We start from the raw sequence: 27,196 nt of genomic DNA, 5'->3' as shown, positions 1-27,196 counted from the left end.
AATCCACAATCAGATCAGTTTTCAGATATATGGAAGTGGTTAAGCAAATTGCATATTTAATGTAATTTTGTCATGTTTTCTTATTCTTGCCAATTTGCAATTCTTTTAACAAATATGAAATTGGATATTGTTTTACTAAAGATTTAACTATGAGATTTGGGTGCAGGCTACTGATCTCATTATATAGAGTGATTGGATTATTTCATTTCCTTCCTTTAGAGGACATAGACATTAGAAAGTTTTCCCCAGATATCAGTTGGCAAATTCATGCAAACTTAAATATTGATGTAGTCACCTAGAGACTGAAATACATTCTTGCATTGAGAAAGGGAGACCAATTTCTTCATTGATCATACCCTGTAAAAATTTCAATAACCGCAACTTGTGCTTATGGCAAAACAGAACTTCAGAACCTAGAAATGTCACTTGGGATTTGCAAAAATGCTTCTCCTCCTATGTATATTAACTAAATTCCAAAGGGAAAAGTACACACAAAAAACGAAGGTACTTTACACAATGGTTTTTAAAAGCTGTATAAGGGCAAATCTAAAAAAGTGAAGAAAAAAACCAATTTGAACAAAACCTATCTGTAACATCGAACCGGAGTAAAGCCAACGTGTGGATCGTTTAAATTGAAGTTATTTGAGGCTTCTGTACAGTCTCTTCTCTGTAAAGCAATCGCCTCTTTTTCGATCCGTATCCTTGGTACTGATAAATGATGCTGTGAAGACACAGCCTGAGGCATATGATCTCAAATGTTTCTATAAATCTCAAATCTGCAGTCCTGGACTTGATGCCAGCAAAATGCTGATACTCCTCAAAAACAGATGACAAGCACCAATTCTGCAATTTCCTCAAGCAACCAACAAGGCTACCTGTGCGATGCTGTATGAAGTAAAAACACAAAGGTTAGAACTGCTATAAATAAAAAAAAAAAAAAAATCAAATCACAATGTTAATAAATGAAGTCAATCCTCACGATGTCTCAAAAAATAGAACAAAATTTCAGCAATAAACCCAATAAAATACTAATTCACAAAAAACTAAGTGCCAAATAAGTTTTAACAACAAACCAACCAAAACACTGCACCTAAAAGCCATAAAGTTGTTTCCATATAGCTTCCATTTAATTAAACTTAAAGGCCATACAATTCATGCAAATTGATCAATTATAGGAGTTTAGTACCAGCTAACCTAAACCTTTAAACGAAACTTATGCCTGACCACGTAAATGTACCATACATAATAACAAGCAACTAGTCATTTATAAATTCAGTTCGACAAGCTAAGCTAACTTTTACACAGGGAAGGAAGCACAAGTAATAGCTGAATTTGGATAATTACCTTTCCCCGTTTGCAATGGATCAAAACTGGATGATTTCTCACATCTGTAAACAAACAATAAAAATATCTTAGAAAACCGTAAAGGTAAAACATGCTGGTAAGGAAAAAAAAAATGTTTATGAATTCAGTACCAATCAAGATCTTAAGAGCCGCCCTGATGGCATCCTTGAGAGTAGCAGCAGAAGGTTCCTGCAAATACAAATGATGGTGAACAACAATAAAAGCCAAAAGAAAAGCCAAATCAGCGGTTGGGAATTGAAAGTACAATTGACCATAGAAATATCATATCCCCACTTAACAATAAATTGTCTTTGATATTAAGATAAGATACAACTGATTTTCCTGAATCATTTATGAGTTATCCATAGTGCACATTCAACATTCTAAACAGTAGGTTGCTGAAATTGCTATCCAAGAAGGCAAGAACAAAACTATTATTTTCTTCACCAAATTTCAATATATTGGAAGTCCGACTCTGAACCTAAATCCTTCAGCAATCAATAATCCAAAAATCTCATGAAATTTTAGGAAGTATATAGTAACATTGATCAACATATGAAAAGCTCTGCAAATTGCTGTAAAAGCAGAGAAGAAAGCGTAGGGAAAAATACCGTTTTCCCTTCAATCCCGAACTGGAAAAGCCTGATATTATGAGATCGAAGAAACTCCAAATTTTCCTCAGGATAGGGCTCTGGACACAAATATCTGCACAAATTAAAAAAAAAAAAGAAAGAAAGAAAGTTATTTTTCCAACTTTAAAAAGGCATATTCAGTAGTCACTCGTCAAAAATTAATTTTTTTCTATTTTTAAGAACACAAAATATAACGTGCATGTCAAAATTAATAATTTAATCCTTTCAACCTGTCTTTCTTTCTTCCTTTTCTCTCTTAATTTTCTCAGTAACCAAACAGGAAAAAAGGAAAAGCGAGAAAGAGAGAAAACTAAGGATTTACTTTTTAAAAAATTTTCTTAATTGTTCAGAAAATCGATGGCATTGAGAACGAAAATTACACCTCCAAAATGTGAAAATTAATAGAAAAAAAAAAAACCATTATCAATGCGACCTAAACAAAACTCGCTTTACTAATGCAATAAAACGGCAATGGAATTTTTTTATATAAAAAAAGGTTAAAAACAAAAACAAAGTGAGAAATAGAGAAAAAAAAACTGACATGATGGAGCGAAGATTTAGAGTTTCTAAGAAGGCGAAATTGCAGGGATGAGGGAAACTAGATCTGTAAATGCCTTCTTCCACCATCGAAAAATTAGGAGGCGGTTCCATTACGACGTCCTTGCCTTCTTCTCCTTCTACTCCTTCTACAATGAAACCCATCTCTCCTCCTCCTCTCTCTCTCTCTCTCTCTTGTTCTTTCTTTTTTTTTTCTTTTGTGTCTTTAAACAAATAAAAGAATTTAAAGAAAAATCAAAATAAATGCAGCGATCAAAAAACTACCAGGAAACGCTAGGACTGCTTATGGTTGGTTTTAAATAGACGGTTTCGGTTGGGTTTCTTTTTAAGACTCAAAACAACACCGTTTTGGTTGTCGGTTAGTATTCTGAGTCTTTTTATCTTAACGAAAATCCTTTTCCGGAATTGGGCTGGGACTGGGGTTTTTATCGAAGGATTAGATTAATTTTTAATTTTGGTTTTTATTATTAATAAATCTTCAAAAAAATGAGGGGTAAAAGTGGAAAAACGTAGGCCTAAAGGTGAAGAAAGTGATTAGATTTTGAAGTTATAATAAAAAATTGGTGACAAAACATGTGAATGATTGCATCATCATATCGTTATGGGAGACAATTGGTCAAAAAGAGGTTTCAGATTCCTCAACCAAACTTTTCAAACTCGAGACTTTTGGTGGTTCTTTCAGAAAATTAAGAAAACGCTACATTGGTTTTAATGTGAAAAGCGACTGAAATTGTCACTTTCATACTAGTAGTGATGGTGATGTAGTTTGTTATTTTCATTTCGTTAACGATTTTTTTTTTAATTCATTTCGTTAACGAATTACTCAAACATTGACATTAAAATTTTATGAATTTAAACAAATATTTTTTAAAAAATAAAATGAATTTTTCTTAAAATAAACAGTTAGTTTAAATAAATATTAATATGCATGCAAATAAAAATTTTAACATATGATAATAATTGAGAGACTTTTAATAACTTACATAACTCATGTTATATTATCTTCAATTGTTTGGTTTAATGACTAAAGCAACTTTAAAGAATCAAAAAAAATAATTCATGTTATATCTTATCTAGCATTTAAAAAAAAATAAAATAATTAAGCATTAGCTTAGTGATAAGGAAGAGGTTTTAAAACTCTGAAATCATAAGTTCAAGTCACATTATACGTGAGTTTTATTATTTAATAATTATAATTTGATTATAATTTAATAGTTGATTATTCAAGTGGTTATTTATTATTATAATTGTAACTTAAAAAAGTAATAAATAAAAATAATAATTAATTAATTTATTAATTATATAGATGTAATACTTGATTATGATTGTAACTTCAAAAAATAAATAAAAATAAGAACAATTTAATTGAATCATTTATAAACTCCACTAACAATGGATTAGATAATTTTTTGTAAAACATATATTTTTCATGAATTTAATTTTAACATAATTAAGTTAATGAAAAATTAAATCTTTAATTTTTTTATTTGAAAATATAAGTTTTATTTAAAAAATCTCTCTTAGATTTCCTTTTTAGAAATTATAATTATAATAAAATATAACATTTATATAATCAATTGAATAATTAACTATTACATCATAAAATCATAGAACTTTTGTTTTTATATTTCTTCTCACCATCCTTTTTACCAGCCGACTTAAAAGAGAAATAAGATGAGAGTTGTTGCTGTTTCAAAGAATTTAAAAAAAAAAAAAAACTAATAGCTAAAATTATTAAAATAATAAAAAATATTTTTAAATGAAATAAGAGTTTTTATTTAATTAAACGTAGGTCAAAATTACTTATTTAGTACCAAAATAAACTAATACAAAAAGCTTGTTAGTTAGTGCTAATTGCCTAATCGGAGCCCATTATCTCTTTTTTAGTATTCAAAATTATCAAGATTTAATTTTGATAATTAAAATTAAAAGTCTAATACTATCATATAATTATCGAACTAGTTATCTTTTTTTGGTAAAACACTTTAGCATTAGCAAATTAATGGCAAGTTAGATTTTGTTTTTAATTATTTTTGGCATCAATACCAAAATAAAACTTGTATAATTAGTAATAATTGTCTAATTGGAGCTTGTGGTGTAAACACCCAATTTGATCCAAGCCCAGATTAATTAGGCTTGGTCCAAATGGGTAGGCCTATTTTTATTTTTTTATTATTTTTTTTATTTTCTAAATTTTTATTATTTATTATTACTATTATTATTTATTAATATACATATATATTTATTTATCTATTAACATATATTATTATATATTTTATTTATTTATTTTTATTATTATTTATCTATTATATTATTTTTCTTTTTTCTTTTTCTTCTTATTCAGCTAGGATTAGGATGAAAATTTAGAGTTCTACTGTGAATTTGGGATTCAATCAGAGTTCAGATTGGATTCAAGGATTGAATCCAAATCCAAGAGAGAATTGGGATTGATCAGAAACTCTTCTGATCAATCCCTATAAATAGATGCTGGAACAAACACACGAAAAAAGACACACAGAGAGGAAACAGAAACTAAAAAAGGGTTTCGGTGCGTTAGAACAGCTCTAAGAATCGGTGGAAAATTTTTTTGAATTTTTGGCCTTTTTTTCTGAAAAATTTTTGAAAATTTTTTAGAATCCGACGAAATTTTTCGACGAACTTTGAATTTTTCGATGAGTTTTTCAACCAGATTTGAAGATTCCGATGACTTTTTCTAGATTTCGGTAGAAATTCAACCAGAATATGGGTTTGTTTAGAAAAAGAGAGGAGGAAAAAAAGGGAAGAGAGAGAGAAGAAAGGAGCGCTTTGCTGAAAAATAGAGGTTAGAGCCTTTTATACCCTGTCGAAACGATGTCGTTTTGAGCTTAAAAAAATCCCAGGATCCACGCGTTCCTATTCGGGCGACCCGACCCGTAGCACACCCGATCCAGCGATCCGTTTCTTCACCTGGGTTCTAGCTGAGCCGAAGCCGAGCCGCGTACTCCCGAGCCGTGTCTCTAAGCCGTTTCCTTCCTCAAGTCGAGCCGAGCCGAGTCGCTAAGCCAAGCCGTTCCAAGGTTTTTTTTTTCATTTATTTTTTATTTTTATTATTATTTATTAATTAGATTAGAATTATTTAGTATTTCTTATTTTATTTTATTTTTCTTTTATTCTATTTTTATTTTTATTTTTATTTTTGTTTTTATTTTTGTTTTTATTTTTATTTTTTTATTTTCTTTGAATAAAATTTTTCTAAAAATATTTTTGAGAAAAAGTTGAAAGTATCAATTTTCTTTGAAAATAAGTTTTCAAAAAAATATATTTTTAAAGAAAAGTTGAAAGTATCAACTTCCCTTGAAAATAAGTTTTTTAAAAAAATATTTTTAAGGAAAAATTGAAAGTATCAATTTTCTTTAAAAATAATTTTCTAAAAATATTTTTTTGAGAAAAAGTTGAAAGTATCAATTTTTTTCGAAATTAAAGTTTCAGGAAAATATTTTCGAGGAAAAGTTGAAAGTATCAATTTTTCTTGTACAAAAGTAATGGGTTTATGAAGAGAAAATGATTTATATTTAAAGCTGAATCATTTTTTTATTTTTTATTTTCTTGAATTTTCTTTAATGTTAAATAATCTGACAATGGAGCCTCTGCAAGTAAAACAGTAGTTTCCTTGCATACTCCTGAGGTGAAAGTATTAGAGTCAATTGACAAAATTTTCAATAATTAATTACTTGGTAAATTTTTAAGGCTTATTGGATAACACAAAATTAAGCTGGTACCATCTTTCGGTGGGCGTTGTGAAGGTGCAATAACCTTCCTCACACGTAACCAAACTCCCAAACCTTGTTCTGGTTAGTAGACCTGAATCTATTCTTTTAGGGAACCTTAAGCTTAGGTGTTCCTTGAAAGGATAGATTCTTTAAGTGGCTAATCACACCTAGATAAAAAAGATTGGTGGCGACTTTTTCAAGTCAATGTCTAGCAATAGATTCTCGGATCTAGATGTTATGATAGCTTGATGACTCCACTGGGGACGTCTGAGAGTCAGGCCAACAAATAAATTTATGTTATCCAAAAGCCTAATAAAATTGAACCTTTTTGTATATATTTTATTTATTCATTCATGTTTATTTACTTTATTAATTATGTCATTCATATGCATATACATAACATGAGCTCTATGCCCGAGCTCCGTCCCTCTAGGAGGGAGTAAAGTACCTATTGCTTTCGTGAGGTTTAATGCCTCCGCAGTGGCTAGCGAAATACTTCCACTCAAATTGAACATTTTCCACTTATAACCTGTAATGGGTAAAGATTAATGTGCCTTACTAGTCTGTGATTGACAATAATGTAAAGAGCAATTTGGAAACCTTTAAACTTTAACCTTAAACCACATATAATGCACCTTAAGAATGCTTAACTTATAGATAGAGCCATCATTCTTTCCTCTTAAAATTGACTAGAAGCATAAGGTTCATTCTTCTTATTCTGTGTAATGTTTTAATTTACTTAGTTATTTATTTATTCTTTTTTTTTCTTGGGCATACTAACCATTTCTCTCATTCTTTTGCATTGGTTCATGCACATGTCATAAAGTTGCATAAAAAACATTTGCTTGAAAGACGGTCTTCAACAAAAATTTTTATGGACTCCACAAAACGACTAGTTTGTTTTTCATCTGTATTAGTACCTTGCGAGTTACCCAATGAAGTAAGGGTCCAGTCAGAAAAGATTCAACTGAAGATGAAAGATTGTTTACCAATCAGATATGATTCTACCTTGTCTTAAGAAATATCTATCCTTCTCAAACAAAATAATCTAAAGGATTTGGTTGATATATGAAAGAAGATGAATTCGTCAAGACAAGAGCAATTTTATCAGAGACACGGGCATATAGCATATCTTCTTGCAGTAGTTATCGACGATCAACTAATCAGAGCTGCGGCATAATTTTGAGATCTTGCATATAAGTGTTTCATCTTCAATGAAATTGATATGACATCAGCCATCGAAGAATATTCTATTTTATTGGGTTTGCACCTCAAGGCTCCTGATAAGATATATGTCAAAAAATACAAATCCAGATTTCGTAAAGGTTTGGCTCAACTCATGGAGATAGACAAAAAAGTTATGGATTCTTATACAAAGAAGAAACAAGAACAAGTTTACCTACCGTGGAAGTTTTTTCATGAGTTTTTAGTGCAACATGCGAACGAAAAATGGGGGTTAGATGTATTTACCTTAGCCATATACGGAATGGTGATATTTTCAAAGATTTTGGGTTACATTGAAATAGCAGTGATTGACTTCTTCGAGAGTGTGATCAATGGTTGTAATCCTTCAACGGTAATATTAACAGAGACTATCAGATCTTTGAGTTACTATCGTCAGAATGGAGAGCGTTTTATAGGTTACATACAGTTATTATACTTATGGATGAAAAGCTATTTCGAATAGAGAAAAAGTACTTTCTCAAAGCTTTATATCTGTAATCGAGCTTCGATCAAGGAATTTTATGAAAGTGGGTGGTCAGAATAAAAGTCTAAAAAGGAGTGGATAGCTTTCTTACAAAAATTAACCAGTGTCGAAGTAAGATGGTTGGTCCCATGGATGAATCACGAGGCTATAGTGTATCAGTGTAGGGATAATATTATGGTCTCACTTTTGGGGTTATGGGGAACAACAAATTATGCACCATTCCTAGTGAGAAGACAGTTCAAGGTAGAACAGTTCATTCCTATGACGCATGGGCTTCATTAGTTAGATTTCTCTTACAGCGAGCCAAAAGCATTTCAGAGGATGAATGAGATGATTAAAGCATGAAAAAACCCTGAAGAGTGAGTATTGGACCGTTTACTAATAAAGTCACTCTAGGGTATTTACCTTGGAGAGCAAAACGAAGGCAAAAAATTGTATTCACTTATGAAAGCTTTCAACCGCCAACAAGAGAAAAGTTTGAAGAGACCCCATCAGAATTCGAGCTCAAGACAAAAGAGTTTGAGTCTAAAAAAGATAAGTTAAAGCAAAAAATCCAAAAGGTTTAAGAAGAAAAAGATCAATGGAAAGATAAAGCTGAAAGACATGAAGTCAAAGTTTGCAAGATTGTTAGAGAATATGATACAGCTATTAAAGACTTAACAGAGCTACACCAAGAACATAAGAGGTTATGTGTGAGAGAAAAGGCCAAAGAGATAACAATTATTGAGCTGACTGAAGAGAATGCAAGATTGAAACAAGAATATATTGAATTGGAATAAAAAAGTACCTAAGTACAGACAGAAAATAACATGTTGAATAGCTACCTAAGCAGGTTGAGATAAATGTTGAATGAACAAGAAGACCATATTGCTGCATTAGTTAGAGAGCATAGAGAGTTATCATACTAAGTCTGGTGTGGTAAAAGAGAGAACTTAAGAAGACAGAAGTACATTGATCACCTAGTGACCTAAATTTGTAAAAGGGTATGTAAGGCAAGAGAGATGGTAGAAGAGGCAGAGGCATTGAATCAAGTGGTGGCCCTAGTAGGAGAACATGGGCAGCATCTATTGAATTTCATCAAGCAAGCTAAGGCCCAATATGAGCAGATCAAACGATTTTATAGTTATAACTCTAGGATGATAAACTTAATGTAAATAAAATTTTTTTGGAATAAATGAAATCTTTAGTTAAATACTGTCCTTAAAGTAAATGTTTTTTGCATACATACATTTTCATTCATTGCATTCTCACTCATTACACTTAATAAAGTAACCATGAGATAGTCATACAAATTTACTAATTCTAAGATATGGTATTCAAGGTTCAATGATAGCTCCATCTAGCGAGAACCTTGTCCATCGATATAACACAAGAGCCAAAGCCAAACAAATAGAGTAAAAAAATTCTCATAGATTTAAAAAGTTGGAGAAAGCATAGGAGAAGATTAAAAATGAGTTGAAAAAGATTCTAGATGTTCTCAATAAGCTAAACAAAGGAAAAAAAATAGAAGAAAACACAAGCTAACAAGGCCCCCCATCACAAGAAGTGGTTGACCCTTTATATCCTCTAGGTTTGGTCCACCTCAAGCCCAGTCTACACAAGAGGTTCCACCATAACACTTTGCATATCTTACATATCCTAGAATGCCATCAACCTCTAATCTAAGGCATTACCATAGCTATGTAAATCCTGTCTTTACTAATAAGGTAGTAAAACCGATTCTTGATCTAGATGACTTAAAAAATAAGGAGAAAAAAAAGTAAAATTGGTGGAGTCTTATGAAGATTCAAAGATTAGTATACTTAAACAAAGGTTACGGGCTATAGAAGGGATTGGATTTTATGGTTCTATTGATGTTGCTGGGCTGTGCTTAGTCCCGGATGTAGTCATTCCACCAAAGTTTAAAGTACCAAAATTTAAGAAATATGATGGTACGAAGTGCCCTAAAACTCATATCATCATGTATTATCAAAAGATGGTAGCCCATACCCATAATGAAAAGCTATTAATGCATGTTTTACAAGATAGCCTTATAGGCTCTACTGCCAGGTGGTATTCTAACTAGACAAAACCCACATTCATTCTTAGAGTGATATAGCTCATGACTTCATTAGTCAATATCGATATATTATCGATCTGGCTCCTGATCGTTTGTCTTTACAGAATCTGAAAAAAAAAAAAGCAATTGAGTCTTTTAAAGAATACGTCCAGAGATTGAGAGATGTAGCTTCTCAGGTACAACCTCTTCTGACTGAAAAAAAACTAAAGTGCTGTTTGTCAACACTTTGAAATCTCTCTATTATGAGAAGATGATAAAAAATGTAACAAAAAATTTTACTGATATGGTAACTTTGAGAGAAATTATTGAGAGTGCCATCAAGAATGACAAGTTGAAAAGAGGTGAAGCATCCAACAAAAGAGTCTCAAAGAAGAAAGAGACTAAAACTCAGGCTGTGAGCTTTGATAGATAGCAATTTGAAGGTTATCAACCCTATTCACCACAAGGATACCTTCCATATTATCTTACTGTAAATAACATTTTCCCTTACCCATACCAACCATTCGTACAGTCATCTTATCCCCAAACATATCAACCTCTTCTTAGGCCTCAGAATACCACATATAGTCCTAGCACTCAGCCTACCCCAAGACCTTAAACTCGTCTAGTTAGCCCAATGGATAGTTCACATGAGCAACGAACTACTCGTGAAAAACTTGTATTTGACCCAATCCCAATGACCTGTATAAAATTATATCGTGAATTTTACATCAGTCATCTGATTGTTCCTAGTAAATTAGAGCTCTTCAAACCACCTTACCCTAAGTGGTATGATCTCACAGCCCATTGTGACTATCACTATGGGATTGTTGGTCACTCCACTGAAAATTACACCACCTTGAAACACAAAGTGCAACGATTTATCAAGGATAGAATGATTAGCTTTGATACAGAAAGGTGACTACACCAAATGTTAGTGGTAATCTTTTGTCTAATCATAATATGAATGCTTTGAGTGAAGAACAGAAGTGCCATTTAAAGAAAAAAATGGCAGACATTAAGACATCTCTTAGTCAACTATTTGATGTTTTATAGGAAGCTGACATGATACAACCAGTGGGTCCACACAGCCATCATGGAGTATATATAGTCGACACTAGTTGTAAATATCATAGTGAGGTAATGGGTCACTCTATCGAAGCTTATGAGTAGTTTCACTAAGAGGTGCAAAAGCTCTTGGATTCATACCAGATAGAGGTCTACGAAAAAGGAGAAGACTTAGAAAGTGTTGAAGTGTCCATGACTGATAAATCTGTAAAGTTGTTTCCAAAGCCAGTGACGATTCATTGTGGGAATAAGCCAAAGTCAGTCCTAGATAAACTTATTCCCAGGTCGGTAACTTTTAAAGTTCCAGCTCTATTTCCATATAAAGATGATAAAGCTGTACCTGGAAATATAGTTACGATACAATAATTCATAGGTAAGAAAGAGATGTCTTCAAAATTGACACCTCTAATATAACTGGTGTAAGAAGTATTACCTGAAGTGGAAGATGCTATACCCCAAAAATATTAGAGAAGGCTAGAAGAGAGAAAGGCCAAGGTAAAAGGAGAACGAAATAACCCTAAAGTGGAACCTGAAGAAGATCGCCCGAAGTCGGTGTCAGAAAAAGAGGCTTGTGAATTTTTTAAGTTGGTAAAACATAATGAATATTCAGTTGTTGAACAGGTGAACAAGATGTTGGTACGAATCTCATTATTATCACTGCTATTGAATTAGAAACCACATCGAAATGCCCTACTGAAAGTATTAAACTAAGCATACGTGGCACATAATGTATCAGTTAAATATGTGAACCACCTGGCTAGAAATCTAGTCATGTCAAATTACATTTCATTCAGTGATGATGAGATTCCCTCGAAGGGAAAGGGTAATGCCAAGGCTTTACATATCACGGTCAAGTGCAAGAGCCATATCATAGCCAAAGTTTTTATTGATAATGGTTCCGCTATCAACATTATGTCTATGTCAACTTTGGCAAGGTTACCCATTGACTACTCTCATATAAAAAATAGTCAGATGATCGTAAGAGCTTTTGATGAGACCAGAAGAAAAGTCTTGAGAGATATCGAGATGCTCTTACAAATTAGACTGTACACTTTTAATATGAAGTTTTTCCTCCTACAGCTATCTACTGGGAAGGCCATGGATTCACATAGTAGGTGCTGTGCCCTTTACCTTGCATCAAAAGATCAAGTTTAATGTAAAAGGTCAATTGGTAATGGTAGTTAGGGAAAAAGACATGCTAGTGACCCAACCTTGAATGCTCCGTATGTAGAGGCTGTCGAAAGAATAGTAGAATGCTCCTATCGATTTTTTGAATTAGTTAATTTTGTAGGTAAAGGACTTAGAAATCAATCTTTTTCAAGAATAGTGATGAGTCAAGTCATCAATAAGGGCTGGTATCCAGGATTAGGGCTGGGCAAGAACTTACAAGGAATAAGGGAACCCTCGACAGTGGTAGACAATAGTGAAAGGCTAGGCCTAGGTTATAAAGTAGCAGAATGGGAGATTAAGAGAAGGCCAGTAGAAAAAATAGCAAGACTAATGGTTATTCCATACCTGTATAAGACTTTCAAACTTGAAGGATTCATGTACCCAGATAAAAAAAAGCATGGAAATAGCTTTTACCTAATTAACCATTCATGCTATCGAAGATGAAGTGGGGCTTAATCAAGAAGGGTAGGTCTATCTTTGTCCACCAGATTATGAGCTGAATAATTGGAGTGCCATTGAAGTGCCTTTGACCTTTGAAACTAATTCAATGTAATTGTAACATCTCAATAGCTATTGCCCAAGGTATTGGGGTGATCTTTCTTGTTTGGGCCATTTATCTTTTATTACTCTAATAAAGATTAGGAAGGATGCATTTTCATTCATTTTTTCTTGTGTCTTTATTATTGCCATTTTCCAAACACATCTTGCCAACATATTCCATTTCATCCAATTTTAGGTCCTTAAATGAACATGAAGATAATTATGATAACAATCAAGAGGTTAATTTTAAAAATTTAATTAATACTGATGAACTTGACAATGAAGAGAATTCTGAAGAATATATTATGCCTCCAAACCTAATGAGATTGATTGAACAAGAAAATAAGCCAATTGAGCATCATCAGGAGATAGTTGACTTAGTCAATCTGAGAGATGAAAAAAATAAGAAAAATGTCAGAATTGGCACTTCACTTTCATCTGGAGATAGGCAATGTTTGATAAATTTACTTTGAGAATTCATAGATGTGTTTGCTTGATCTTACTAGGATATGCCAGGACTAAGCACGGAGATAATAGAGCACAGATTGCCTTAAAGCCAGAATGTAAGCCAGTCGAGCAGAAACTGAGACAAATGAAGCCTAAAATGCTACTAAAGATAAAAAAAAAAAAGGCGAAGAAACAGTTTGATGCAGGTTTTCTACTAGTGGCTAAGTATCCAGAATAGGTAGCCAATATAATACCAATTTTTAAGAAAGATAAAAATGTACGAATGTGTGTAGACTATCGTGATTTGAATAAGGCTAGTCCAAAAGATAACTTTCTTTTATCTCATATTGACACATTGGTATATAACACAGCTAGACATTTAATTTTCTCCTTTATGAATGGTTTCTCAGGATATAATTAGATAAAAATGACTACAGATGATATAGAAAAGACTACTTTCGTGACCATGTGAAGAACTTTTTGTTATAAAATCATGCCTTTTGGGTTAAAGAATGCTGAGGTAACATATCAAAAGGTCATGATAACACTCTTTCATGACATGATGCACAAAGAGATTGAGGTGTATGTAGACGATATGATTATAAAATCTTGTGAGAATGAAGATCATGTCACCAGCCTCAGAAAGTTATTTGAGAGATTAAGAAGGTTTTAACTCAAGTTAAACTCAGCCAAGTGCACCTTTGGGATAAAGTCAAAAAAGTTACTAGGCTTTGTGATCAGTGAAAGAAGAATTGAAGTCGATCTAGATAAGATATGGGCCATTCAAAATTTATCACCTTCGATTACACCAAAGGATGTTCAAGGTTTTCTAGGAAAATTGAATTACATTTTTCGATTCATCTCTCAGCTTACCTACAAATGTGATCCTATATTTAAGCTTATCTGTAAGAATAATCCTAAAAAATGAAATGAAGAATGTCAAGTGGCTTTTGATAAAATTAAGCAATATTTGTCAAACCCTCTAGTGTTGGTGCCACTTGTTCTAAGGAAACCTTTAATTTTATACTTAACAGTGTGTGAAAATTTAATAAGATGTGTGCTGAGGCAACAAGATGAGTCTAGCCGAAAAGAGAGAGCTATTTACTATCTAAGTAAAAAGTTCACAGAATATGAATTCAAGTATTCCTCATTAGAGAAAATGTGTTGTGCATTAGTATGGACTGTCAAAAGACTCAGACAGTATATACTCTATCATACCATATGGCTCATAGCAAAACTAGATCTAATTAAATACATCTTCGAGAAGCCTTCTTTGTCTGAAAGAATTGCTAGATGACAAGTAATGCTCTCGAAATATGATATTATATATATGTAAGCCAAAAGATAATAAAAGAGGGTGCTATCGCATAGTTCGTTGCAGATCGTGCTATTGAAGAATATGAACCAATGAGGTTGGAATTTTCTGATGAAGATTTAATGACCATTTCTCAACTGGAGAAGGCGAAGCATGAAGAAAAATATTGGAAAATGTATTTTGATGGAGCTGTCAACGCTTTAGGACATGAAATTGAGGTGATTCTGATCTTTCCAGAAGAACAATACTATCTTTTAACAGCGAGGTTAAATTTTAATTACACAAATAATATTGTTGAATATAAGGCATGTGTCATGGGTTTACAAGTTGCTATAGATAGAAGAGTGAAAGCATTAAAGTATTTGGGGACTCAACTCTAGTTATATATCAGTTGAAAGGAGAATAGGAGATGGAAGATTCAAAACTCGTTCTATATCATAAGTATATTTTAGAGTTGATAAAATAATTTGAAGATATCCAATTTCACTATTTACTTCGAGAAGAGAATCTGATTGTCGATGCATTGGCTACTCTGACTGTAATGATTCGAATTAATGACAATACTAATATTCAGCCCATCAGATTAGAAGTTAAAGATATGCCAGCTCATTGCTCCAATGTAAAAAAAGAGGAAGATGGGAAGCCCTGGTATTATGATATCTTACAATATATTAAGGATCAACAATACCCAGTTCAAGCACTAAAAAATAATAAAAGGTTCATCCGAAGGTTAGCTATGAGTTTTTTCCTAGATGGAGATGTTTTATATAAAAAAAATCGTGATCAAGTATTACTAAGATGTGTAAATAAGGCTGAAATAAGAAAAATCATTGAAGAGATACATGATGAAATATGTGGGGCTTATACCAGTAGATATATGATGGTGAGACAGATCATGAGAGTAAGATACTACTGGTTGACAATGGAGAATGACTGCATTGACTATGCTCGTAAATACCATAAATGTTAGATATATGCTGATAAGATCCATGCTCCGCCATTTGCTATACATGTTTTGGCACTACCTTGACCATTTTTAATGTGGGGCATGGACGTCATTGGTCCTATCACCCCAAAGGCTTCTAATGGGTATAGATTTATTTTTGTGATGATAGATTACTTCACAAAATGGGTGGAGACAGCATCATATATAAATGTAACACGATCTATGGTTTGTAAGTTCATAAAGAGAGAGATCATCTGTAGATATGAACTTTCAGAGAGAATTATTTTAGATAATGTCAAGAATCTAAATAGTAAGATGATACAAGAAATATATGTTCAATATAAAATCAAACATCATAACTCAGTACCATACCGTTCGAAAATGAATGGAGCAGTGGAGGCAGCCAATAAAAACATAAAAAAAAATTTTGAGAAGATGATCGAGACTTATAATGATTGGCATGAGAAGTTGCCATTTGCACTACATGTATATTAAACATCAATGCACACCTCTACTGGGGTAACCCTATTTTTTTTTGTTTATAGGATGGAAGTTGTACTACCAGTGAAAGTGGAGATCCCATCCTTGAGGATTCTAAAATAAGTTGAGTTGGAAGAAGCTAAATGGATTCGAGAACGTTATGAACAGTTAAATTTCATAGAAGAAAATAGATTGACTGCATTGTGTCATGGTCAGCTATACCAAAAAAGAATGATGAGAACTCATGACAAAAAAATTTGACACCGTTACTTTCGAGAATGAGAGTTGATCTTAAAGAGAATCCTCTCTACCCAGTACGATAATAGAGAAAAATGGACTCTGAATTGGAAAGGGTCGTATGTGGTGAAACGAGCTTTCTCGGGTAGAGCACTGATACTGACTGAGATGGATAGAAATGATTTATCACATCCTAGAAATTCTGATGCTGTGAAAAAATGAATGAAAAAGGAAGACTCAAGGCGAAAATCCTAAAATAGCGGTTTGAGTCATAAGGGGGTTTATCTAAGTTGAAAATCTGAAAAGGTAGCTTAGATAAGGAGAATATAGCATCAAATTTAAAAATTCGTTGGCATGGAGGCTAGCAAATTCGGAGGAGCTCTAAGTTGTTAAATGCATCGGATGGTTGGGTTTTCAGAAAAACCTTGAGATGTATTATCATGATTATCCGATTATTCATTTTTGGGCATTGTCTCCCCATACTTATCCTTGTAATTCTTTTTTGGCCAAAGTTTGCCAACATTTTTGCTAATAAAAGACATTCTACTTCACTCTTTGTGTGTCTTTTCTATTGACTGTTTCCTAATCATTCTTATTCTTTTCTCATTAATACCTTGCAATGGAAGAAATGTGTGAATACATTTTTACATTTTGATATTGAAATAATGATTGATAAATAAATAATAACATGAAATATTATTACATTACATTGAAAAGGTCAAGAATGATAAAGGCAAATTTGAGATGTTCAGTTCTTGACAAGGGCATTGAATTTGGAAAGAGATTTTCTTACAGAAAAAATATGAGAACTAAATGAAAGAGATGATTCAGAGTTGCACTAGCTCATCTTAAAAGAATAGCGTAACTTGATCTTTGAAAAATCAAGGGTTTGAGGCCTAAGAAAAGAGCTTGAGAAACTTAAGTACCATAATTGAATAGGAATCAATTAGCCAACATTTTTATAGCATGCATTGAATTTCACATGCATTGCATAGCATATACTACATTCAAGAAAATATAGTGTATAAATTTAAGAAGCAGGGGTATTCCAACATCCCACATAGAAAAGACAAATATGAAGATATTTTCAAATTTGAGTAAAAGCTTGTCAGGTAAGTTTCTAATCCTTGAAATAAGATATCTCTCGGTATTAGGGTTGATTTGTAAGACCTTCAGGCATAATCTCCTGAAATTCCTTCAAACATGATTTTTAACTCCTTTGGACATGATTGTCAATGAGCAATTTATTTTTCAAAGTTGTGATGCCTCTGTTTATAGGAGCAATCTATTTTTCAAAGTTGTGATGCCTCTGATTAGAGGAGCAATTTACTTTTCAAAAGTCGCTGAATGTCTAAGGTGGTAAAACTCTAAATTTTTATCCTAATCCCAGCCAAATAAGAAGAAAAATAGATTTCTTAGGTGGTCAATCGCACTTAAATAAAAAAGATTGGTGGCGACTCCTTCAGGTGAATGTCTAGCGATAGATCCCCGGATCTAGACGTTATGACATGTAGGATTATGTGTTTAATTAAACACATTAGTATTTTTTTTTTGGTACAAATGATGTGGTTTGAGGGGAGGGATATGGACCTCAAACTTTATTCTTCTTAAGAGGGTGCAACAACTAATATTTCTAGATTGGTTGTTATATAATTACTAAGTTAATAATTAGTTAACAAGTAGAAAGTTATTTTAATGAGGTCAAAGTTGAATTTGATCCCTTTATTATTTTAATTTGGCTTAAACAATAAAAATTTCGTGGCCCATACCTATGTCACGATCGTAGAGAGGGGTTATGAATCCTATATCAGTTGTGTATTAGAATTGATCTTGAGATATAAGGGTTCATACTACATTCAACTTATGAAATATTTTTTGGGATAAAATCATGAAATCAAGGGAAGACTAAAGTGGACAATACCTCACAAGTTAGTATGAACCGTGATAGGCTGATCTGGGATACAAAAAAGGCTATACCCATGTCCTAGAATAGCACGAGCTTGGAGTTTAAGTTTTGACCCATGACACTTGCACCTCCTTATCTCTACCTTTACTGTGTGGCTTTTTTGCTTTTTTTTTTTTTTTGATGAAATGAGATGTCAACTTGAATTTTTTTATGTGGCACAAATTAACACAAAAAACTATTTTTTAATGAAAAATATTATTTTTTTAAATTTAAAAAATAATAATATTTAATTAAAATAAAAAAGACATGATTTTTTTTATTATTATTGTCATGTGTTACATAATCCAAAAATTAATCCATCTTCATATGTTGAGTTATCACTAATATGCCATGTCATCCAAGTTAAAACTAAAATCTTAACATTATTATCAATTATACTTAAATAGATTTTTAATAAAAATACATGGTTTAAATTCATTACAATTGAGATAAAAGGACTAAAATTGCGTTAAATTAAGGTAATAGAAGGATTAAATTGAAACTTCCGCTTTCTAACAAACTAGTCATATTAAAAAATGAGGCTAGTATAGTATACAACTCTCTTTTGGTTACAATGAAGTTGGTATCAAATTCGACGATTTTGAAGATAGGTGATGGGAGTATTGGTGAGGGGTTATTGGTGTTGAAAACATTTTGTGATGGAATTTACAGTTTTCCATCACAGATATAATATAATCTGGTGGCTTAATTGTTGTCTTTTAAAAATTTAAACACAATATAAGGCTATGATCAATGTTATTGTTATAGATTTTACAAAACCTAAAATCATAACTAACCAAATGAGTCAAACTAAATTTACCTATAAATTATACTATCGTTATATAGATTTTATACATTAGTAGCGAATTAGATAAGTCAAATTGTACAATTGATCCTTGTACTTTAGTCAATTAGTGAAATTAATCATTCTATCTTAATATATTCAAATTAAATTTCTATTTTTAATAAATCATTAAATTTAGTCAAACTATTATAAGATCAAATTTTTTTATTAAAATTGATGATATGACATTTTTTGCTTATGCGATTGTTGATTTTGTTTATGTGTCAAATCCACGTGATAAAAATAATGATTTGACAAAAATTTTTTGTCACACTAGCATTTTCTACATTAATTTTTTTCAAATTGTATGGCTTATCTCTGTACTTTAATTAAATTATAGAATTAGTTCTTTCACCTTAATGTATGTTCAAATTTGGTCTTTATATATGGATTAATTATCGAATTTCAAATTTGACTTAAACTATGTAAAAAAAAATAAAAACACATAAAAAGTTCTTAATGCAAATAGGTTGACCCGTAGCAGAGTCAATGCATGAATCAAAACACTAGTTGCACCAGTCCCATCATCTAAAACAGTGTCATTTCAACTTGTTATAAAAACAAAAAATCAATTTTTTAATTTCCCTCTTTTCTCCTCTCTCTCATCCTTGTTTGCCTCTTATTTCCTTTACAAGTCATATTTAACAAATTCATATTTCAATGAGATTTTTAGAAATCGATGATCAAAAAATTTAACAATCGTAAAAAATAATTTATCCAAAAAAGCCAAAACACAAAAAATCATCAATACCTAGAAATCAACATCGACACCACTATTTTGTCTCATCGTCCAAAGCAAAATTGAGCATAGTGCCTTAAAAATTCTAAATCTTAAAAATTTTAAGCCTAAAACCTCTAAGAAAGAATTTCTCAACAAAAAAATTGCTTCTAATTATTTTTGTTGGTTGTTGTTACTTTTGTTGTGTTATCTTGTTGATTCCTATTGAATTCTTAAAATTTTTCCAAACCAATCTTTCTAAATGTTTTCAAAATTTTCTTATCTTTTCAATTTTTGATTTTTTTTTTACTTTTTCTAATTTTGACTTATTGACTTTCACCAACTAAATAATAAAATAAATAAATAAAATAATAAATAATAAATAAAATACTTTTAGGCCTTTGAATTTGGGCTTAAAATCCAATTTCACAATTAAAACCCAATTGATCGAAAATCGATTTTATAACTTAATGTCGAGATGAAATTCGAGATCTATTTAATATCGAAAAAATTTTCAAACAAAATAAGATGTTTACAATTGCTTTTATTATTAATTGTATATCTAAGTTTATTGGGTTTGTTGATTATGGATTTCTTGATCTAACTTCTATATTTCTATCATTTTTTAAAGTTTTTTTAAAAATTTTTTTATCTATTTTTTATTTTTTATATTTAAAAAATATTGAAAATAGAAATTAACAAAAATGAAAAAATAAATCAAAATAAATAAATAAAAGATAAAAGATATAATTTAGTTTATGTTGGGTTTATAATCTAATTTGAAATTAACCTAATTTGTCAAATTAAGTCCAATTAATAATTCAAATATTCAAAAAAATTTATCTAAATATGAAAAATGTTACAATCGAATTAATAATTTATGTTTTTTATGTGTTATTTTAGGTGAAATCTTAAATTCGATAATTAATTAATGTATATGAATCAAATTTGAACACAAATTAAGGTTAAAAGACTAATTCTACTATTTAACAAAAGTACAGGGACAAGATGTATAATTTGAAAAAGTTAGTGTATACAAATGAAGTGTAAAAAAATTTTTTCCTCCTCATCATTTTTTATCATAGACTTTACACGTCAACAAAATCAATGACCACCTAAGCAAAAAATGGCACATTAGAAAAGTCAAAATGCAACGTCATCAAATTTAACAAAAGAATTTGAATTGTTAATAATTTGACTAAATTCAACAGTTAATTGAAATATATGATCTAATTTGTATACATTAAAACAAATGGACTAATTCTACTATTTAACTAAAATATAGGAATTTAGTGCATAATTTGACCAATGAGATAATACCACTTCTAATGGGAAATTTTTTTTTTTAAATCGTATTTATTTTAAGAGCTTATAAATTTATATTTGCTCGTTAATTAGGTAATATTATCTGATTTACAAATAATACAAATCAAATATAAACTCTTATTAGTAAAAGAAGATTTATGATGGAAAGTATAACCTTTTGCCTTTGCCTATAGCAATAAATATTTTTAAAATAAATAAAATAAAATTGGTTAAAACATTAAAAAGAAATCTCCAAACTATTATTCCGTTTTATAAATAAATTTTTATATTTTTATTATATTTAAATAAATTTTTATACTTTTATTATATTCAAATAAATCCTTATTATTTGATTTGTATCCAAATAAAATTTTATTTCAATCAAAATATTGATTTATGTCAAGAATTTATTTGAGTGCAAAAAATTAAAATTTTATTTGGGGTACAATAATAATATAGAGACTTATCTATATCATAAAATTCATAAATTTTTTTATTATTTTAACCAATTAAAATTGGATTAAAAAAAAAGGAACTAATTCAGTGTCGCAACAACATAAGATAAATTGTGAATACCTAAAACCAAACCAACAAAAGTTTGGATAAAAGATAAGATGTTGGCAACATTTCGTCCAAAGAGAAGAAAGCCACAGCCCTTTAAACACTCTCATCGCATGCATGGATCTTTCAAAAATCTTATAGTGGCAATCTCTCTCTTCCTCCGTTGTTGCTAGCATTGTTTTCCCGTACTGAAAAGCATATATAACTAGGCATATGGCAGCTTCTTCCCCTGTGGCCAGCCCCCTAAAGTCAAGCTTCACTTCACCAATTTCAAGGGCATTGGTCTCACCCAAGGGTCTCTCTGCCTCTCCAATTAGAATCTTGCCTTCTAGGAGACAATCTTCCTTCATCATCAGAGCTGTCCAATCTGAAAAGGTAGTGTTTAACCATTTATCAATTTGAATTAATATATGTTCTTTTTTTAAGAATTTAATATTTCTTCATGGCTCCAACAATAGCCATCCATTCTCACGAGGACTTATTCCTAAGGAGAGACCCTAACGATTCATTAAAGAAAGCATTAGAGTTTAAAGACTATTTTGAAAGTATCGAATCTCAATATCAAATCTTTGAAATGGATGGGATGCATGGAGAAAGATACTTTCTTTGGTGTAGTCAATATCACATGTACAAAAGAAAAAAAAATTACGACTTAATCAAATTTGAACTAGTGTTTTTTTAATTTTAGTTTTTGGTTGAAGATTGGAACAAGTAGTTTAGAATTTAGGGACTCACAGTATTAATGGGAAATTTTAACACTCTTTGGGTTTTAAGAATAAATTACTCTTTTCGTCTTGTATCAGCCATTTTTCACATAAAAAATAGTGATATTTATTTATTTATTTATTTATTTTTTTGGGATTCTACTTCAATTTCTTTTTGTTGTTTCCTCCATGCAAAAGAATTGTTCTTTCAATTTCCTCTTTTTAAAATCTAATAATTATATAAATGAGCATTTAGTGTATTTTTTAATGAAATTACATTTTACAAGAAGAAAAATTGTAATTATAATGATCAAATAACTTTTTATCTGTATATTACATAATAATGTCTTTTTTATTTAAGATTATAAGAGACTAAACCCAAATCATTGAATTTAAGTATTACATTTTATTAATGCACCAAACAACGTTAGCATATAATATATCTCTCAAAGAAAGATATTTTAATAAACAAACTAATTAAACAAAAAACTTTAAAGAAAATCAAAATTAAATTAAAATAAACATGCATATGATGAAATTTAAACTTATAAGCAAAAAAAAAAAAAAAAAAAAAAGTCCAAGGCATGCGTGCCCTTTGCCTTTTTTTTTTTTTTTTGCTAAATGCCCTATGCTATTGAAACAAGGCTTAATTGTCCTTATCTTTATAAATCCTTTTCGGCTACCAAAAGTCAATGTCCTATTCAATCCCAAGTATCTCATCTTTGAACCACAGTTAACCGATCATAAAGAAATAAGCCTTATTTTAAACGGGGAAGTGGAAAATGGTTAGGCAGCCTTATTTTAAAAGGGGAAGTGGAAAATGGTTAGGCAATCTTTGTAATGATCATTTGATCAATTTCTGTGGAGTAATGCAATTGAGAATAACCTAGAGCAGTTAGTTCAAAACCATGAGGCTAGAACGTTGGGGCAGCCTCCAAATTCCATTTCTTTGGGCAAAATGTGCCGGAAAGTGAGAAGTCAAGATAGGTGTACGAGCAACGAGCATATGGGTGGCCATTGAATATTAAAATATTGTTAATTCTAAACAAAGGTGCCGACACAATTTTATGTTCTTATATTTTACTTCATTACAAAAGATATGATTTAATTGAGGAGGTGGATTTTGACCTCCATTTTTTTTCTTGAAAAAGATGATTTTCCCATATGAAAAACTAAGGTTCATGCTCATTTTTTATTGATCATAGCTTATACCATGCGATATGATCATATTAAAAATTTTAATTGCAGCCAACTTACCAAGTGATTCAGCCTATCAACGGTGACCCATTTATTGGAAGCCTAGAAACCCCAATCACTTCAAGCCCATTGATTTCTTGGCACGTGGCCAACCTTCCAGCTTACAAGACAGCAGTGAGCTAGCTTCTGAGGGGATTGAGTTAGGCCTGGCTCATGGGTTCTTCCTTGTAGGACCATATGCTAAAGCAGGGCCTTTAAGGAACACCCCTGTGGCTGGAGGAGCAGGAAGTCTGGCAGCTGCTGGCCTTGTGGTTATATTAAGCATTTGCATGACAATGTGTGGCGACGCATCATTCAAGGAAGGAGAGCTATCCACTGCTCCTTCTTTAACCTTGACTGGGCCGAAGAAGGAGCCAGATCAGCTCCAAATAGCCGATGGATGGGCTAGTTTCACCGGAGGATTTTTCTTTGGAGGAATTTCTTTCTTTGGAGGAATTTCTGGTGTCATTTGGGCCTACTTCTTCGTTTATGTCTTAAACCTTCCTTACCACTTCAAGTAGCCTTTTTCTTCTTTTTTCTTTTGCTTTATAGTTCTCTTCCTAAATTATGTTGCTATATGTAAAGACAGCTGAAAATTAATGTGTACATTTGATATTAATACGTTTCGGTTAAATAAATTTGTCCCGATATCATAGAATACTTTTTTTTTCTTTATAAGATGCCATTTATAACAATTCAGACCTAACTAAGTAGTCCTTATCTCTTTCAAAAAAAATTTTTATTGGGAAAAACAAAAAAAATTAAGGTTAGAAGAGGTTTTTACTTTTCAAGTTTAAAGCAAATTACAAGTTTAATATATATATACATTAAATTCATAGATCATACAAAAAAAAATTAGTGACAATGCGTGTTATGTGTGAGGTCCAACCCCATTGTTTTAGCCAATTAAAGGTCGTAAGCCTTTTGACTTTTAATGTGACATAAAGCCCTATAAATAAAAAAAAAGTGGGCGTTGTGTGCTTTTGGCGTAGGAGTAAACGGTGCAAAAACTAGAGGAAAAAAGGAAACCGACAAAGAAAGAAAGAAAAAGGAGAAGAAAAAGTGACCAGTTAAATAAAAATTAATTCATAATCTGATTGAGTTAAAATTTTATTCGCAGGTTCATAATTCAGTATTTTATATTTTAAATGATGGAGATTAGATTTGAAGTTCTCTAAGAATAAATCTAGAATATATTTGTTGAGTTACATATTTTGATAAAATTTATTCAATTGTCTCTTTAGTTATTGATTAGCTCTAATTGTAACTAAAAAAGAACTTTGTATATTTATTATTTGATAGTAAAAATTTTTCTAGTAGTTTGTGATTTTTTTCTTTCACATTGAAGGGTTTTCCATATAAATTTTAATGTATTTTATTTTCTCGCATTGTAGATTATTAATTGTTGTCTATTTGTTGTATGTTTATTGCAATATATTGTTTCTACATTGTTGTATTTGTCGCTTTAGGCCCAATAAGTGGTATTAAGGCTATGGTTATTTTTGAAATATTGATACAATAGCAACCTAAGACAAAAGTAAATTTTGTTTGAAATCATAAAGAGTGATACAGATTTTATGATAAAACTAATAGCATCAAATCATTTAATTTGGAAGCCAATGATGAAAGATAATTTATACTACAAAAATTTGTATAAGCTGGTATCAGATGATTAAGCTAAACTAAAAGATATGAAAAATAAAAGTTGGAAGTTGGAAAAAGCTAGACAAAAATATGCTAGCCACAATAAAAAAATTGGTTGATATTAGTGTGTTTTATCATATAATGTAAGAGACAAATGCTGACACAGTTTGAAAAAAATTAGTAACATTGTATGAGAAGAAGATATGCATGAATAAAGTTATACTTATTAAAAAGCTTACAATTTTACAGTACAATGAATGATAATTAATTACAGAACACTTGAGTAATTTTTAAGATATATTCAATCGGATGATTACTATAGAGCTTAAAAAAAATGATGAAATAAAAGTGTTGTTTTTTTTGGGTTTATTGTCAGATAGTTGAAATACATTAATTGTGATTATTCTTAATTCAACTCCTAACTACAAGGTGGTATCAGAGATGGTAAAGGACAACATGCTTAATAAAAAAGCAAGGTAAAAAGATTCAGACTTTGAGAATCAAGTTCTTGTGACAGAACATAGGGGTAGAAACATAAACAAAACTCAAAACTCAAAAAGTCATAGTAAATCTGAACATTGATCCAAGTCTACAGGTAAAGTGAAGTGCTATCATTGTGGTAAACTTGATCATATAAAGTGAAATTATAAAATTTTGAAGCAAGAACGAAAAAATGAGAAAGGCAAGAATTTAGATAATGGTAATAATGTAGCAATAAATTCATATAGTGATTCAATTACTTTGATTTATACATATGACGATTGTAATCATGTTGGTGATCTTGGTATTGAGTGGACGGTTGACATAGGAATGACATATCATTGTGTTCTTAATAAGGAGTTTTTAAAACTTATAAAGCATAAGACTTTGGTTGTACCAAAATGAGAAACAAGAATGTGTTACAGATTATTAAGATCGATGATGTTGTTGTACAAACTAGTATAGACTCTATTTTGACTTTGAGGGATATTAGACATATTTTAGATATAAAAAAAAATTTGCTTGTGATTAATGTCTTTGATAAGGAAGGATAAGAGAGTCAAAATGATAGTGAAAGCTTTTAAAAAGATCTATGATAGTTGTAAGAGAAAAACTATGTTGCACAATGAACAAGACATGGATGCAATATAATAGCACCCAAATAAATACTATTGATGTTTTAGCAAATTTGTGACATAAAAGACTAGCACAATGAGCGAGAAGGCGTTACAAGTTTTGGTAAGGTAATCTATCATTTTTTTGACTAAAAGTATGTCTTTCGATTTATGTGATCATTCTTTACATGATAAACATCGTAAAAATTTTTTTCGTAAGCATTATCAAAGAAAAGAAAATATATTAGAATTTATTCATTTTTATGTATGTGGTCCCATTGAGGTTAAGTCATTAGGTGGTAGTAGGTATTTTGTTATTTTTATTAATAATACTTCACGTAAGACTTAGAAGTATATGTTGAAAAAAATAAAAGTCAAGTATTACAGTATGTTTAAAAATTTCATGCCATGGTGAAAAAGATGACATAGTTGTCCTTTAAGTGTATTCGGACTAATAATTGTGAAAAATACACATCGAAAGATTTTAAAGAATACTGTTGAAAGTATGAGATCAGGTATGAGATGACAAAACTTGAAATACCGTAACATAATGGTGTAGTTAAAAGGATGAACTGCACCATTGTGAAAAAAATTAAATGTATGCTGTAAAGTAATCAACACAGCCTGTTATTTGCTTAATAGATCATCTTTAATTTCTTTGGGCTTTAACATTTCAAAAAGAGTGTGAATTAGAAAGATATTTTATACTTTTACTTGAAGGTTTTTAGGTGTAAAACATTCTTCATGTGTCAAAAAAACAGAGATTAAAACTTGACAATAAAGCTATATAACGTGTATTTGTCAAATATAATGATGAAAAATTTAACTACAGATTATGAGATTCAAGGAAGAGAAATACAATCAGAAGGAAAAATATAGTCTTTCATGAAAAAGAAACCATGAGGCTAGAACG

At 30.8% G+C, this 27,196-nt stretch overlaps 1 protein-coding gene and 1 pseudogene across 3 annotated transcripts; one reads left to right on the top strand and one right to left on the bottom strand.

The window, feature by feature from the left end:
- Nucleotides 1-426: 426 nt before the first annotated feature.
- On the bottom strand, nucleotides 427-2,806 carry LOC111296785 (inositol diphosphatase DSP5-like). Of its 2 annotated transcripts, XM_022891242.2 has the most exons (5): nucleotides 2,518-2,806; nucleotides 1,956-2,049; nucleotides 1,476-1,533; nucleotides 1,345-1,388; nucleotides 427-885 (listed from the first exon to the last, which is right to left on the bottom strand). In XM_022891242.2, exons 1-5 carry the CDS (start codon nucleotides 2,676-2,678, stop codon nucleotides 628-630), a joined length of 615 nt encoding a protein of 204 aa, XP_022746977.2. In that variant the 5' UTR covers nucleotides 2,679-2,806; the 3' UTR covers nucleotides 427-627. The 2 variants fall into 2 exon arrangements, with proteins under 2 accessions (XP_022746977.2, XP_022746976.2); XM_022891241.2 differs by having other exon boundaries at nucleotides 1,345-1,533; nucleotides 2,518-2,786.
- A 19,012-nt stretch (nucleotides 2,807-21,818) lies between these two features.
- Nucleotides 21,819-24,066, top strand: LOC111296945 (photosystem I reaction center subunit XI, chloroplastic-like; annotated as a pseudogene). The gene is made up of 2 exons (XR_016326252.1): nucleotides 21,819-21,980; nucleotides 23,558-24,066. The product of XR_016326252.1 is annotated as a photosystem I reaction center subunit XI, chloroplastic-like (transcript).
- Nucleotides 24,067-27,196: the final 3,130 nt, after the last annotated feature.

This window comes from Durio zibethinus, chromosome 12, assembly GCF_047325235.1.
Source record: "Durio zibethinus cultivar Kanyao isolate XHJ-2024 chromosome 12, ASM4732523v1, whole genome shotgun sequence".
NCBI lineage: Eukaryota > Viridiplantae > Streptophyta > Magnoliopsida > Malvales > Malvaceae > Durio > Durio zibethinus.
This window is presented reverse-complemented; position numbering and strand designations above follow the sequence as displayed.